Source organism: Lepidochelys kempii, chromosome 1, assembly GCF_965140265.1.
Source record: "Lepidochelys kempii isolate rLepKem1 chromosome 1, rLepKem1.hap2, whole genome shotgun sequence".
In the NCBI taxonomy this organism is placed as follows: domain Eukaryota; kingdom Metazoa; phylum Chordata; order Testudines; family Cheloniidae; genus Lepidochelys; species Lepidochelys kempii.
Genome location: NC_133256.1, coordinates 221,554,034 through 221,568,407, shown reverse-complemented (window position 1 = coordinate 221,568,407; position 14,374 = coordinate 221,554,034). Strand labels below are relative to the sequence as shown.

The 14,374-nt window shown below is 44.3% G+C and overlaps 2 protein-coding genes across 14 annotated transcripts in view; both read left to right on the top strand.

The window, feature by feature from the left end:
* CCDC91 (coiled-coil domain containing 91) overlaps positions 1–14,374 on the top strand; it is a 334,198-nt gene that overhangs the window by 269,864 nt on the left and 49,960 nt on the right. Inside the window, exon 13 of one of the 13 annotated variants that reach the window (XM_073315292.1) lies at positions 590–886. The exons of the other annotated variants lie outside the window; for them this stretch is intronic. Within the exon in view, the coding sequence (XP_073171393.1) occupies positions 590–688 (99 nt within the window). The 3' untranslated portion in view covers positions 689–886. Of the gene's footprint in view, positions 1–589; positions 887–14,374 lie in introns of those variants that run through there. 13 annotated transcript variants of the gene reach the window in all.
* Positions 4,293–6,427, top strand: LOC140906055 (uncharacterized). The gene is made up of 2 exons (XM_073329558.1): positions 4,293–5,181; positions 5,770–6,427. Exons 1-2 carry the CDS (start codon positions 4,599–4,601, stop codon positions 6,288–6,290), a joined length of 1,104 nt encoding a protein of 367 aa, XP_073185659.1. The 5' UTR covers positions 4,293–4,598; the 3' UTR covers positions 6,291–6,427.

Sequence of the window (14,374 nt, the reverse complement as noted above, 5' to 3'; positions counted from 1 at the left end):
ATTGGGTTTGTTGACAGGGAAGGTGAGACTGATGCCCGGGGAGAACATGTTTGAGCCCATCTGTATCTTGACTACGTTGATGAATCACTAAGGGCCAATTACGGAATAAAAGATACCACATAAAATATCAGTCTCTGTTAAAATAATTCACACCTCAGATAAACAAACTACCTGGACCACCAACTAATCTGTCTAGTACAAATCCTCACTGTCAGCAACAGTTGTTGGTAGTTTAGAAAATATGGCCTTCCCAAAACAAATGTTGTCAAAGCTGTATTCAGCAGAAAAATTCAGAAATTTGCATAAAATAGTTGAATGTCTGGATCAAAAGTGAAAGTTTACTAAAGATCTTACATATATCTTCTATAGAGTTCTCATGATATTTCCCTGTTCTACATGAAGAAACTCAAGGGCTCCATTTCCATCTCATTTGCAGGTGTATTTTCCCCTATCTCTTTCAAAAACAGTTATTTTATCACAGGTACATTAGTTTATTTTAAAAGTATTGAAAGAAGTATTTGGCTAGCAAACTAATCCTAATCGTTGCCTAGGCACCAAGAATACTATGGCTTTCATTGTTCATCCACAGATCTTCATTTCCATCTGGAAAATACAAAAAGCAATAAAAAAAAAATCAGACGGTTCCTCCATCCAGTCAAACCTTCAAGATGATGACTTGGCTGCTTAGAAGAAGATATTTAAAATAATAACTTTCCCCCGTAGTCATAAGCACCATCTCAGCTACCAGAATGGATTCCAAAAATTCTGTTTACTACATCTGTGCAAAAGATTTGCTACAGTACTTCTGCAAGAAGTAAACACTATGTAATTCTCATCAGCCATCATAGTGTTGTGCTCATTCAGAACTAAAATCTTTTTTTACACTGAGGTTTATAAGTAAATAGTGTAAGAATCCATATAGTATCAGCAATTTTCCCACTTCACAAAAAACAGAATATTAATCAACTAACTACATCCTTTACAAAAGGCTCAAAAGATGTTGACCCAATAGTAAACCATTGTCAGTTTAGTATTTATTGCTTGTGTTAACATTTACTGTGCACTCACTATGATCAGTGAAGACATCAAACTTAAAAACCTACCCTGAGAAAACAGCCTGTTTGCCATAACATTTACAAAAGTCTGTGTACTCCAAACATCATTTATTACTCTTCCTTTCTTCACATTTTTAAGATCTAAACTGTCTTCTGAACTTTATTTTCCATAAGTCATTTAAAAGTTTAATGTGAAAAGTATTATTACATTTTTATTTGGAAGCTAGTCACTACAAAATGGACATCATAAAAAGATATTTAGAATGAAGAGAAGGTTTTGGTAAACTAACACATCCCTTGAATGCTTTTATCTGGCAAATCTAGAGCAGCTCATCTCCATTTCATCCCTTGGTAGATGGATTTCCATTTGCATCAGAAAGAATGGATTTTTTCCCCCAAAAAATAATTTATAGACATAGTTGCTTCATGGAGACCTCTTCCCATTGTTTTATTGTCTTACTACTATACAGCTATCTCACCTCTTGTGAAACTTACAGTATAAAATTCATATTAAAATCTTGGCCCAAATTCTCCCTTATGTATACATTGTTCATCCCCATCTAAGACAATGAGATTGCAAAGGCTGTGAATTAGGGCATAATTGATTTCTGTCTTTTCTTGTCCTTTTTGCTATCTTTTCTGCTACTTATTTTCAGTTTCTTTGCTTGCTAGATCTTCCTAGGATTCCAGGTGATTGAGATAAATGGAGAGTCTCTTATCTTCCCTTTGTCAGTGTACTCCTTCCTTCTATCAAAAAACATGCTTGTTCTTTCTTGTATTTTTCAATGCTTGAGAAAGTAGTCTATTGTAAAACAGAAACAAAAAGTTAATTCATCCAATTATTACAAAAAATCGAAAATCATTTTGTTGAAACATGTTTTTGACTTTAGGTTTTCACTGATATTTAATTAGATGTACTCTGAACACAGTTATGAAGAACGGGTTCTCTCGTGCATTTTAGGAATTAGTCAGCCTAATATATTGTCAGTTTACATTAGTTGTGACGCAACTATAGCTGATAATGCCTATCAGTTTTGAAAGATGATGCATTATTAATTGTTACCATGTATAATATAATGTACCATCTAGAATGCAGTCATTTTAAGTGCATAAAAGATATACACATACGGTTTATAGTTGGTAATGCACATTTTGTATATAATTTCACATCATATTACATTTAGATGAAAAAAGAAGAAATCATGAGAGATGCCATTTATTATATAAACTAAAAGTAGCTGGACAATAGTGTCTCTGAATCAAAGCAGAGTTTTAAGTATAAGACAAGAAAATTCAAATGCATCTAATCCTTGAAATATTTATCAAGGAGACAGTGAAAATTATATCCTTGACAGAATCAGTCTTTCCTTCAATTTATCTTGTAAGAGGAGTTTCCATTCATTCCGTAATGAATTCCAGTCTTGAATGTTAAAATGCTGAATATAAGTGGGTTTTTTGTTTTACTTACTGATCAGTTGCCTCACATGCCTGTACAGAAAGGATACAGTTAAGGAGAGCTAGCTATTCCTGGTACAAGATTTATGAAGTCTGTCTGCATTGCCATTCAAATTGGAAAATGTGTGTAACCCCAAATCATTTGGCAAAAGTAGCTTTTGAGATGGCTACATCAGAGCCAGTGTGAACGGATCTCTGGTCAAAGCTGGAGCACCTGTCAGAATGAAAAATATACTTTATGAACTATACTTAATGGCAATAACTTTGGGAGGGATTCCAAGAAGGACCCTCAGAGAAAGCACAGGTTTTACTTACATTTACTGGCTGAAGTTCAGAGAGATCATATTCCCATTTTTCTTTGAATATCAGAGGAAGATCCGGTTCCACCCACTAATGGGTAGCATACACTGTGTAAGAGTACACTTCCTTTCTATTTAAAAAAATGTTTAAAGTCCTTCAAAGCAGGGGACGTGGGCAGAGCAGTATTTCCACTTGGTTAGCAATGATTAAGTGCTTTAGGAAAAGATCCATAAACAGAATCTTGTTCAGAAGCGTCAGTTTATTTTGAAATTGTACAAAATACATTTCTCTCCTTACAATAAATGTTCTGTACAACCAATGTTCAAAGTAATTTCTAACTCACGGCTGGACGTACTAATTAAATGATTTTTTTAAATTTTTGTTTCAATCTAATATCTATTTTATCAACTTGTGTAGTTTGTGATAAGCAGCTAAAAAATATAACTTTTACAGATATCCTCATTCTTGAAAAAGTTTCTGTCTGTTCAAAAAGTGGTAGTAATAACAGCCCAGAATTGTGTGTCAACTTGAAGTTTTAATGTCCCAAAATAATTTTTGCTAGTAAGTAAAACTGAGGAAGGCTTAATTTACTTTGCACTTAATTCTCAGCAAGAACTTGTCTAGAGATCTTGAAAATCCCAATATAATATTCATTACCCAAAAAAGGAAAAGAGAGTAGGTATGACAGAAAAAACTGAAAGAAAAGTAGTCTTTTGTTATGATTTTCAAAATGTTACAACTTATTAAAAGTCATAAATCTGGTTCTAATTTAGAATAAGAAGAAGAATCCTTTATATGTTAAATTTGTATAGTAATATACAATATTAGGAACTGTTACAACTGTCCTCACTCACTTTCAGCTTACTCTATATGATCACCATTTTTAAAAAGAGACCTTTCTCTTTTTTAAAATTGTATCAGCTAGAATCTTTCCAAGTGCCTATAAGACACCAAGTTTTAACTGCTTTAAAAATGAAAAAATAAAATCCTGAAAATAACTTCCTTTTCATATGTGTAGCCAGTGTAATATCACATATAACATGCTGAAATTAATAAGATACCACAAGCTTTGAGGCTTTCAGAAAGAGGAGACAGGAAAGACCACATCCCCTGACATATCCCTGAGGGAGGAAGAGTTTTTGGTTTATAAAGACCTATGGCCTTGGATTAGAATAAAGTGTTCCAACCCATCCCGCAAATGAGACCATTACACATGAGCAGGCTATGAAGAAGGAAGGAAGTATCCAAGAAGCAACAAATGCTCACATCCAAGGAATTATTTCTAAAACCAGGTGTAATAAATTTTTTTTTTTTCTTAAATCTCAAGAATTAATCTGCATTGGGACCCAGATTCTAAAAAACCCTAACTTTTGTACATTAAAATGTAATGGGTTAGTGTGCTGGAAAGTTGTCTTCCAAGTTAAGTTTTTTAGCCCTGGTCTACACTAGGACTTTAGGTCGAATTTAGCAACGTTAAATCGATTTAAACCTGCCCCCGTCCACACAGTGAAGCCCTTTATTTCGACTTAAAGGGCTCTTAAAATCGATTTCCTTACTCCACCCCTGACAAGTGGATTAGCGCTTAAATCGACGTTCCTGGCTCGAATTTGGGGTACTGTGGACACAATTCGATGGTATTGGCCTCCGGGAGCTATCCCAGAGTGCTCCATTCTGACCGCTCTGGACAGCACTCTCAACTCAGATGCACTGGCCAGGTAGACAGGAAAAGAACCGCAAACTTTTGAATCTCATTTCCTGTTTGGCCAGCGTGGCAAGCTGCAGGTGACCATGCAGAGCTCATCAGCACAGGTGACCATGATGGAGTCCCAGAATCGCAAAAGAGCTCCAGCATGGACCGAACGGGAGGTACGGGATCTGATCGCTGTTTGGGGAGAGGAATCCGTGCTATCAGAACTCCGTTCCAGTTTTCGAAATGCCAAAACCTTTGTGAAAATCTCCCAGGGCATGAAGGACAGAGGCCATAACAGGGACCCGAAGCAGTGCCGCGTGAAACTGAAGGAGCTGAGGCAAGCCTACCAAAAAACCAGAGAGGCGAACAGCCGCTCTGGGTCAGAGCCCCAAACATGCCGCTTCTATGATGAGCTGCATGCCATTTTAGGGGGTTCAGCCACCACTACCCCAGCTGTGTTGTTTGACTCCTTCAATGGAGATGGAGGCAATACGGAAGCAGGTTTTGGGGACGAAGAAGATGAGGAGGAGGAGGAGGTTGTAGATAGCTCACAGCAAGCAAGCGGAGAAACCGGTTTTCCCGACAGCCAGGAACTGTTTCTCACCCTAGACCTGGAGCCAGTACCCCCCGAACCCACCCAAGGCTGCCTCCTGGACCCAGCAGGCGGAGAAGGGACCTCTGGTGAGTGTACCTTTTAAAATGCTATACATGGTTTAAAAGCAAGCATGTGAAAGGATTACTTTGCCCTGGCATTTGCGGTTCTCCTAGATGTAGTCCTAAAGCCTTTGCAAAAGGTTTCTGGGGAGGGCAGCCTTATTTCGTCCTTCATGGTAGGACACTTTACCACTCCAGGCCAGTAACACGTACTCGGGAATCACTGTAGAACAAAGCATTGCAGTGTATGTTTGCTGGCATTCAACCAAAATCCGTTCTTTATCTCTCTGTGTTATCCTCAGGAGAGTGAGATATAATTCATGGTCATCTGGTTGAAATAGAGTGCTTTTCTTCAGGGACACTCAGAGGTGCCCGTTCCTGCTGGGCTGTTTGCCTGTGGCTGAACAGAAATGTTCCCCGCTGTTAGCCACAGGGAGGGGGGAAGGTTGAGGGGGTAGTCACGCGGTGGGAGGAGGCAAAATGCGACCTTGTAACGAAAGCACATGTGCTATGTATGTAATGTTAACAGCAAGGTTTACCCTGAAAGAGTGTAGCGACTGTTTTATAAAATGTGTCTTTTTAAATACCGCTGTCCCTTTTTTTTTCCTCCACCAGCTGCATGTGTTTCAATGATCACAGGATCTTCTCCTTCCCAGAGGCTAGTGAAGCTTAGAAAGAAAAAAAAACGCACTCGCGATGAAATGTTCTCCGAGCTCATGCTGTCCTCCCACACTGACAGAGCACAGACGAATGCGTGGAGGCAAATAATGTCAGAGTGCAGGAAAGCACAAAATGACCGGGAGGAGAGGTGGCGGGCTGAAGAGAGTAAGTGGCGGGCTGAAGACAGGGCTGAAGCTCAAATGTGGCAGCAGCGTGATGAGAGGAGGCAGGATTCAATGCTGAGGCTCCTGCAGGACCAAACCAGAATGCTCCAGTGTATGATTGAGCTGCAGCAAAGGCAGCTGGAGCACAGACTGCCACTGCTGCCCCTCTGTAACCAACCGCCCTCCTCCCCAAGTTCCATAGCCTCCACACCCAGACGCCCAAGAACGTGGTGGGGGGGCCTCCGGCCAACCAGCCACTCCGCCACAGAGGATTGCCCCAAAAAAAGAAGGCTGGCATTCAATAAATTTTAAAGTTGTAAACTTTTAAAGTGCTGTGCTTAAAGTGCTGTGTGGCATTTTCCTTCCCTCCTCCACCACCCCTCCTGGGATACCTTGGTAGTCATCTCCCTATTTGTGTGATGAATGAATAACGAATGCATGACTGTGAAGCAGCAATGACTTTATTGCCTCTGCAAGCGATGATTAAAGGGAGGAGGGGAGGGTGGTTAGCTTACAGGGAAGTAGAGTGAACCAAGGGGCGGGGGGTTTCATCAAGGAGAAACAAACAGAACTTTCACACCGTAGCCTGGCCAGTCATGAAACTGGTTTTCAAAGCTTCTCTGATGCGTACCGCGCCCTCCTGTGCTCTTCTAACCGCCCTGGTGTCTGGCTGCGCGTAACCAGCAGCTAGGCGATTTGCCTCAGCCTCCCACCCCGCCATAAACGTCTCCCCCTTACTCTCACAGATATTGTGGAGCACACAGCAAGCAGTAATAACAGTGGGAATATTGGTTTCGCTGAGGTCTAAGCGAGTCAGTAAACTGCGCCAGCGCGCCTTTAAACGTCCAAATGCACATTCTACCACCATTCTGCACTTGCTCAGCCTGTAGTTGAACAGCTCCTGACTACTGTCCAGGCTGCCTGTGTACGGCTTCATGAGCCATGGCATTAAGGGGTAGGCTGGGTCCCCAAGGATACATATAGGCATTTCAACATCCCCAACAGTTATTTTCTGGTCTGGGAATAAAGTCCCTTCCTGCAGCTTTTGAAACAGACCAGAGTTCCTGAAGATGCGAGCATCATGCACCTTTCCCGGCCATCCCACGTTGATGTTGGTGAAACGTCCCTTGTGATCCACCAGAGCTTGCAGCACTATCGAAAAGTACCCCTTGCGGTTTATGTACTCGGCGGCTTGGTGCTCCGGTGCCAAGATAGGGATATGGGTTCCGTCTATAGCCCCACCACAGTTAGGGAATCCCATTGCAGCAAAGCCATCCACTATGACCTGCACATTTCCCAGGGTCACTACCCTTGATATCAGCAGATCTTTGATTGCGTGAGCTACTTGCATAACAGCAGCCCCCACAGTAGATTTGCCCACTCCAAATTGATTCCCAACTGACCGGTAGCTGTCTGGCGTTGCAAGCTTCCACAGGGCTATCGCCACTCGCTTCTCAACTGTGAGGGCTGCTCTCATCCTGGTATTCATGCGCTTCAGGGCAGGGGAAAGCAAGTCACAAAGTTCCATGAAAGTGCCCTTACGCATGCGAAAGTTTCGCAGCCACTGGGAATCGTCCCAGACCTGCAACACTATGCGGTCCCACCAGTCTGTGCTTGTTTCCCGAGCCCAGAATTGGCGTTCCACAGCATGAACCTGCCCCATTAGCACCATGATGCATGCATTGTCAGGGCCCATGCTTTCAGAGAAATCTGTGTCCATGTCCTGATCACTCACGGGACCGCGCTGACGTCGCCTCCTCGCCCGGTATCGCGTTGCCATGTTCTGGTGCTGCATATACTGCTGGATAATGCGTGTGGTGGTTGATGTGCTCCTAATTGCCAAAATGAGCTCAGCGGCCTCCATGCTTGCCTTGGTATGGCGTCCGCACAGAAAAAAGGCGCGGAACGATTGTCTGCCGTTGCTCTGACGGAGGGAGGGGCGACTGACGACACGGCTTACAGGGTTGGCTTCAGGGAGCTAAAATCAACAAAGGGTGTGCCTGTACATCAAGGAGTATTTCAGGCAGGACTGCATGGAGGGTTCCAATAAGAAATGGTGCACCTAAGTTATCGTTGTTATTGGAACAAGGAGGTTAGCCTGGCCTCTGATTGATACATGGCTAGATTTACCTCGCTGCACCTTCTCTGTGAGTGACTGCAGTGTGATCTAGACAGGGGAGGAGGAAAATGAGTACAAAACAAATCTGGTCTATTTCTTGTTCTGACCCACTCCATCTATCTTTTACATCTTTGGCTGGCAGCAGACGGTGCAGAAGGACTGCATGCCATCCACATCTCTTGCCTGCCTGGCATAAGATGGTACAATACGACTGCTAGCAATCCTCATCTCTTGCCTGCCTGGCAGAAGATGGTACAGTACGACTGCTAGCAGTCCGTATCGCCTGCCCACTCACCATAAGACGGTTCAATAGGACTGCAGGACTAAAGAGAATTACCTGGTCAAGTCACTCCAAATTTAGTCCCTGTGCCCATGTCTGCCCAGGCGCTCCCAGCCGACGTGGCCAGGAGCACCTCGGACACGACGAGGACGACTACCAATCGTATTGCACCGTCTGCTGCCAGAAGGCAATGGGTTGCTGCTACTGTGCAGCAAAGCCGTACCGCGTCTGCCAGCACCCAGGAGACATAGGGTGACGGTTACCTGAGCTGGCTCCATGCTTGCCGTGATATGGTGTCTACACAGGTAACTCAGGAAAAAAGGCGCGAAACGATTGTCTGCCCTTGCTTTCACGGAGGGAGGGAGGGAACGGGGGCCTGACGACACGTACCCAGAACCACCCGCGACAATGTTTTAGCCCCATCAGAGTGCTCCATTGTGAGTGCCCTGGACAGCACTCTCAGATGCCCGATTGTTTGCCATTGCTCTGACGCTGGGAGGGGCGCTTACAGGGTTGGCTTCAGGGAGCTAAAATCAACAAAGGGGGTGGCTTTACATCAAGGAGTATTTCAGGCAGGACTTCACGGAGGGTTCCAATAAGAAATGGTGCACCTAAGTTATTGTCGTTATTGGAACAAGAAGGTTAGCCTGGCCTCTGATTGATACATGGCTAGATTTACCTCGCTGCACCTTCTCTGTAAGTGACTGCAGTGTGATCTAGAAGAATGAGTCCCCTAGACAGGGGACGGGGGGAAGCAAATGAGTACAAAACAAATCTGGTCTATTTCTTGTTTTGATCCACTCCATCTATTTTTTACATCTTTGGCTGGCAGCAGACGGTGCAGAAGGACTGCATGCCATCCACATCTCATGGCTGCTCGGCAGAAGATGGTACAGTACGACTGCTAGCAGTCCGTATCGCCTGCCCGCTCACCATAAGACGGTTCAATAGGACTGACTGCAGGACTAAAGAGAATGACCTGCTCAAGTCACTCCAAATTTAGTCCCTGCGCCCATGTCTGCCCAGGCGCTCCTGATCGACCTCACAGAGGCGACCAGGAGCACCTCAGACATGACGATGACGGCTACCAGTCGTACTGTACCATCTGCTGCCACAAGGCAAGGGGTTGCTGCTACTGTGTAGCAATGCCGTACCGCGTCTGCCAGCACCCAGGAGACATAGGGTGACGGTTACCTGAGCGGGCTCCATGCTTGCCGTGGTATGGCGTCTGCACAGGTAACTCAGGAAAAAAGGCGCGAAATGATTGTCTGCCCTTGCTTTCACGGAGGGAGGGAGGGAACGGGGGCCTGACGATATGTACCCAGAACCACCCGCGACAATGTTTTAGCCCCATCAGGCATTGGGATATCAACCCAGAATTCCAATGGGCAGCGGAGACTGCGGGAACTGTGGGATAGCTACCCACAGTGCAACGCTCCGGAAGTCGACGCTTGCCTCGGTACTGTGGAAGCGCTCCGCCGAGTTAATGCACTTAATGCACTTAGAGCATTTTCTGTGGGGACACACACACTCGAATATATAAAACCGATTTCTAAAAAACCGACGTCTATAAATTCGACCTAATTTCGTAGTGTAGACATACCCATAGAAAGAATCAAAGTTACAAAAGGAAGCCACTTGCTACAGAAGACCTCCTTTTTTGTGGCTGAATTATAAATTATAATTTTAATCTAAGTAGTGACTTAAATTTAAACAATAATTACAATTTTTAAAAATTTCTTATTTGATGGCTCTAAGTTAGAATATCCTGATCATGAATGGGCCCATTCCTTTAAAAAGTAGATTAGCCTGGTAATATTTTATTAATAATTCATATAGCACTAATCACATGTCAGTATAACAAGAGAACAATAAACAAATAATACACAATAAAAGCAATCCTAAAATTTAGTAGTAAAGGAGAACTCTTCGGTACAGCAAGCATATAGATGTTCTTTTTTACCTGTTAGACACAGGTGTGGGTCCAAATAGCTAAAATAATTCATTTTTGTTTTATTCTGCCCTCTTGTAGGCTCCCTTCTCCCCATCCCTAAATCTGGCCGCCCCCTAAATCCCATCATCAGTTCAGCCCCCTGCCTCACCTCTGCTCCTCCTAGGGTTCTTGACCCCCCCAGCCCCCTACCCACCCCCGCCTCCCCCGACTTAGGATCTCCTCTCCCACTTTCTCAGGCAGAGGGGAAAAGACAGCTCCAGGGGCTCTAGACCATTGTTGAAGTGTCTGTAACAAGAGACACTGATGGTTGGAGTCTTGAGAATGAGACTCCCTCGCACACCCTCAATGGTCTCGCCACCAATTGAGGAAGGCAATCACTGACAGGGGAACTGTGATAACTGTGTCCAAATGGTGTCAGTTTCATGAGAATACAGATAGCAGCTGCGCATGGAGAGGTCTGAGTCAAAGTCTCGCATGATGAACCACATAGGTGGATGAGGACACATAGTGCAGGAGCTTCAAGCAGTTCCTTACTGTCGTGATGGGGTGATCCCTGATGTTCTCTATAAGCATCACTATTGCTTGGAATTGTGCTTCTGGAGGAAGGCTCTGGCTTGGATGCAGTTGAGGATCGTCCTGATAAACTCTGTCCTTTGAAATGGGGAGAGGGAAGAGTTCTGCAAGTTTATCAGCAAACCCAAGTCCTGGAATGTTGACTCGATTAGCTTTAGAGTGAACTCTACCTGGACCTTGTCTTACTTGTGACCACCCAGTCGTCAAGGTAAGGGTAGATCTGAATCCCTTGCTTTCTCAACCAGGCTGTAATGACTGCCATGCACTTTGTGAACACCCAAAGGGCTGCTGACAGGCTGAACAGGAGAACCACAAATTGATAGTGTACATGGTTCACGATGAACCCAACCTTCTGTGTCCCTGAAAGATCGAGATATGAAAGAAAGCATACTTCAAATTGAGGGCAGCATACCAGTTCCCTGGATCCAGGGAGGGGATGAATAAAGCCACGGACACCATGGGGAACTTGCTTCTTCATGTATCTGTTGTGCTTTCACAAGTCCAGAATCAGTCTTAGACCACCGTTGGCTTTCGGGATTAGGAAATATTGGGAGTAGAACCTTTGTCCCCTTAACTCCAGTGGAACCTCTTCCAGAGCTCCCACTCTTAGGAACCACTGCACCTCTTGGGCTAGAAATTGCTCATGAGAAGAGTCCCTGAAGAGGGATGGGGAGAGGGTGGGAGGAAGGGGAAAAACTGAGCTGAAGGGTGTTGCCCACTGCTATTGTGCTTCGCACCCAATGGTCTGTTGTAATATGGGACCACGCCTGATAGAAATGAGATAAACGGTCTACAGAAACTGGAGAGGTTGGATCCAAAATCTGTTCTGGTACATTGTCTCCAAGCATCCTATCAAAAGGTCTGCTTGGATCCACCAGAGTGTCTGTGGGGGCAGGCATGGACGCAGATGAGGATCAGGGCAGAGGTCTTCTCCTAAAGCCCATGCTTCTTTTCCTGTGGTAGTTCTGCCGGGCAGGAAGCATGAAGAATTGAGTAGCCGGCTGAGGCTTATAATGTGTCCTCATGGGTGTCGATGTAAAAAGTCCTAGGGACTCCCAGTTGGCTCTTGAATCCTTCAGGCTGTGTAGTTTGGAGTCTGTCTGCTCAGAAAAAAACAGGGTACCCTCGAAAAGAAGGTCTTGCAAGGTTTGTTGGACCTCATGCAGCAGGCCTGAGGATTGAAGCCATGAACTTCTATACTTTGCCACCGTTGAGGCCATAGATCAAGCTGCAGAGTCCTCCACACCTTCGCCACTGATTTGCCTTCCTCCATGAGAGCTGCAAATTCTCTTCTGGATTCTTGGGGTAACAATTCCTTAAATTTCAGCACGGAGTCCCCAGAATTAAAATCGTACCTGCTCCGGAGCACCTGCTGGTTCACAATCCTGAGTTAGAGGCCACCAATTGAGTAGACCTTTCTACCAAAAAGGTCTAATTTTTTGGAATCCTTGGCCTTTTGGCCTTCGTAACCTCTGTCATTTTTGCTCATTGACTGCTGACACAATCAGAGATCCTGGTGGTGGATGTGTATAAAGCAATTCATAACCCTTAGCCGGGACAAAGTACTTCTTCTCAATTTTCTTTGTCAGCGGCTGAAGGGATGCTGGGGTTTGCCATAATTCATTGGTGGGATCCATAATGGCCTCATTCAGGGGCCATGCCACTCTTGAAGAGTCTGTTGCCATTAGAATGTCTATTAAGGCATGATAGGACTCCCTGGTTTCCTCCACCTGGATCCTTAGGTTTTGAACTACTAACTTGAGGAGCTCCTGATTCATTTTATCCTGAGAGGGTGATCTCTCTGTTCCCGGGATAGCCTCAATAGGAGAAGAGGAGGAAGCCTGTATTGGTAGGGGGCACTGTTCTTCTCCCTCAGCACTGGATGGGTCTCAAGGTGAAGGCTCTTGGTGTTCGGCACCGGCCTCTGTACCAGAGCCTGCTCTGAGCTGAGCTATGGAAGTGCTGTGGACTCAGATGCCACAGAACATGACGTTCTGGATTGCGGTCCCTGCATTGTTGGAAAGGCCCAGGGGTTCCAAAATGGCCATTGTAATGCCATCTGCCATTGTCCTAGGGTGGGGTGGGATGCCTTGGCTTGGGTCCATGGCAGGATAAGGACAACTGGAGAGACAGTATCTGCTCTGTGGGAGGTATATGATCTCTACCTCCATCTCTGAAGATTCCCCTCCTGGGAACCAGAGAGGAGCAGTGCCAGCCAGTGTGTGTGATTGGTGCAGAGAGAGAGGAGACCAGGGGTGGGCCATCATGGCCAGTTTCCCCTTTGAAGGCAACCAGTAAATGTAACCCAATGAAAATGAGTTATCAGTTCTAATATGTTGGTTCTGGTTATTCAGTCAAAAGCACAATCCACTATCTTTGGAGTATGGGTGTATTTTATCAGTGCATGATGAATTATCCAGATTCTTTGTTCTGTGACCATTGAAGAGATTTTATTATCCTTTTTGTATATGGAACCTGATCCATTGCCCAGTGAAGTCAATGGCAAAGCTCCCATTGACTCAGTGAGAATAAGATTGGCCCCATAATGTTGTTATCCTGGAACAGAGAACTTTAATTAAATTTTCCTTGTTATTTTACAGGAGTTATTAAAATCTTTAATTATATTCATCTGGGGTCTTTGAATGTGGGGACATTTGACATTTTAAATAATTTAATTACCTGTTTTATTTTCTGTTATATTTATGGATCCTTGTTCACACATGATTCTGTCTAAGACGTTTATACACTAAGTGCTTTCCCTTTGTGCTTAATTTTTACTCCATTACTGTGGTTCTGTTTTTACTTTTACATGTGGCCCATCATGTGTTTTAAAACAATTCTTTCCAGTACTGTGGAGTAAATAATTGAAGTGGGATTTGAGAGGTTGATTTCATAATACTTAGCACAGAACAGTATTTCCACTTGTTGAAATTATTTTTTTAGTGCAAAAACTTTGTTGTCTTCACCAAGGGGTCTTTCCCATTGTATCTGCTTATACAATATATATTATGACTTCTCTTTATCTTCTGTCAGAGCAATAGAGCTTACTTACATGTGTTTTACATATAGCCAAAGCAGTGAAAAACTCAGTGGGAAAAAAAATCAGTGCCTGAATTAAGACTCTGTAGGGTTGGATTCTCTGGTCCCCCAAATGCATGACTTATGAAGGCATAAAGTGAAACTAAAGGTGCCACGGATTTGCTTTGGAGAATTCCAAATATGTAGAGGGAATCTCTGCAGGTGCCCTTTTGTCTGGGGTGCTGCCCCTTTTGCAGCAACCCCTCAGTCTCGGGGTCTCCCCACCCAGGGGAACCCCCCACACCCACTATCCCCACTTCACCTCAGTCTTGGCTACTGCCAGTCCTCACTTAGCCCTGCTCCCTGGGCAGACTGCAGTACATCAGCCACTCATCACAGGCGAAGGGGTTTGAACCTGCTACCTCTGTCTACCCGTGGGCTGCCCCCTTGCA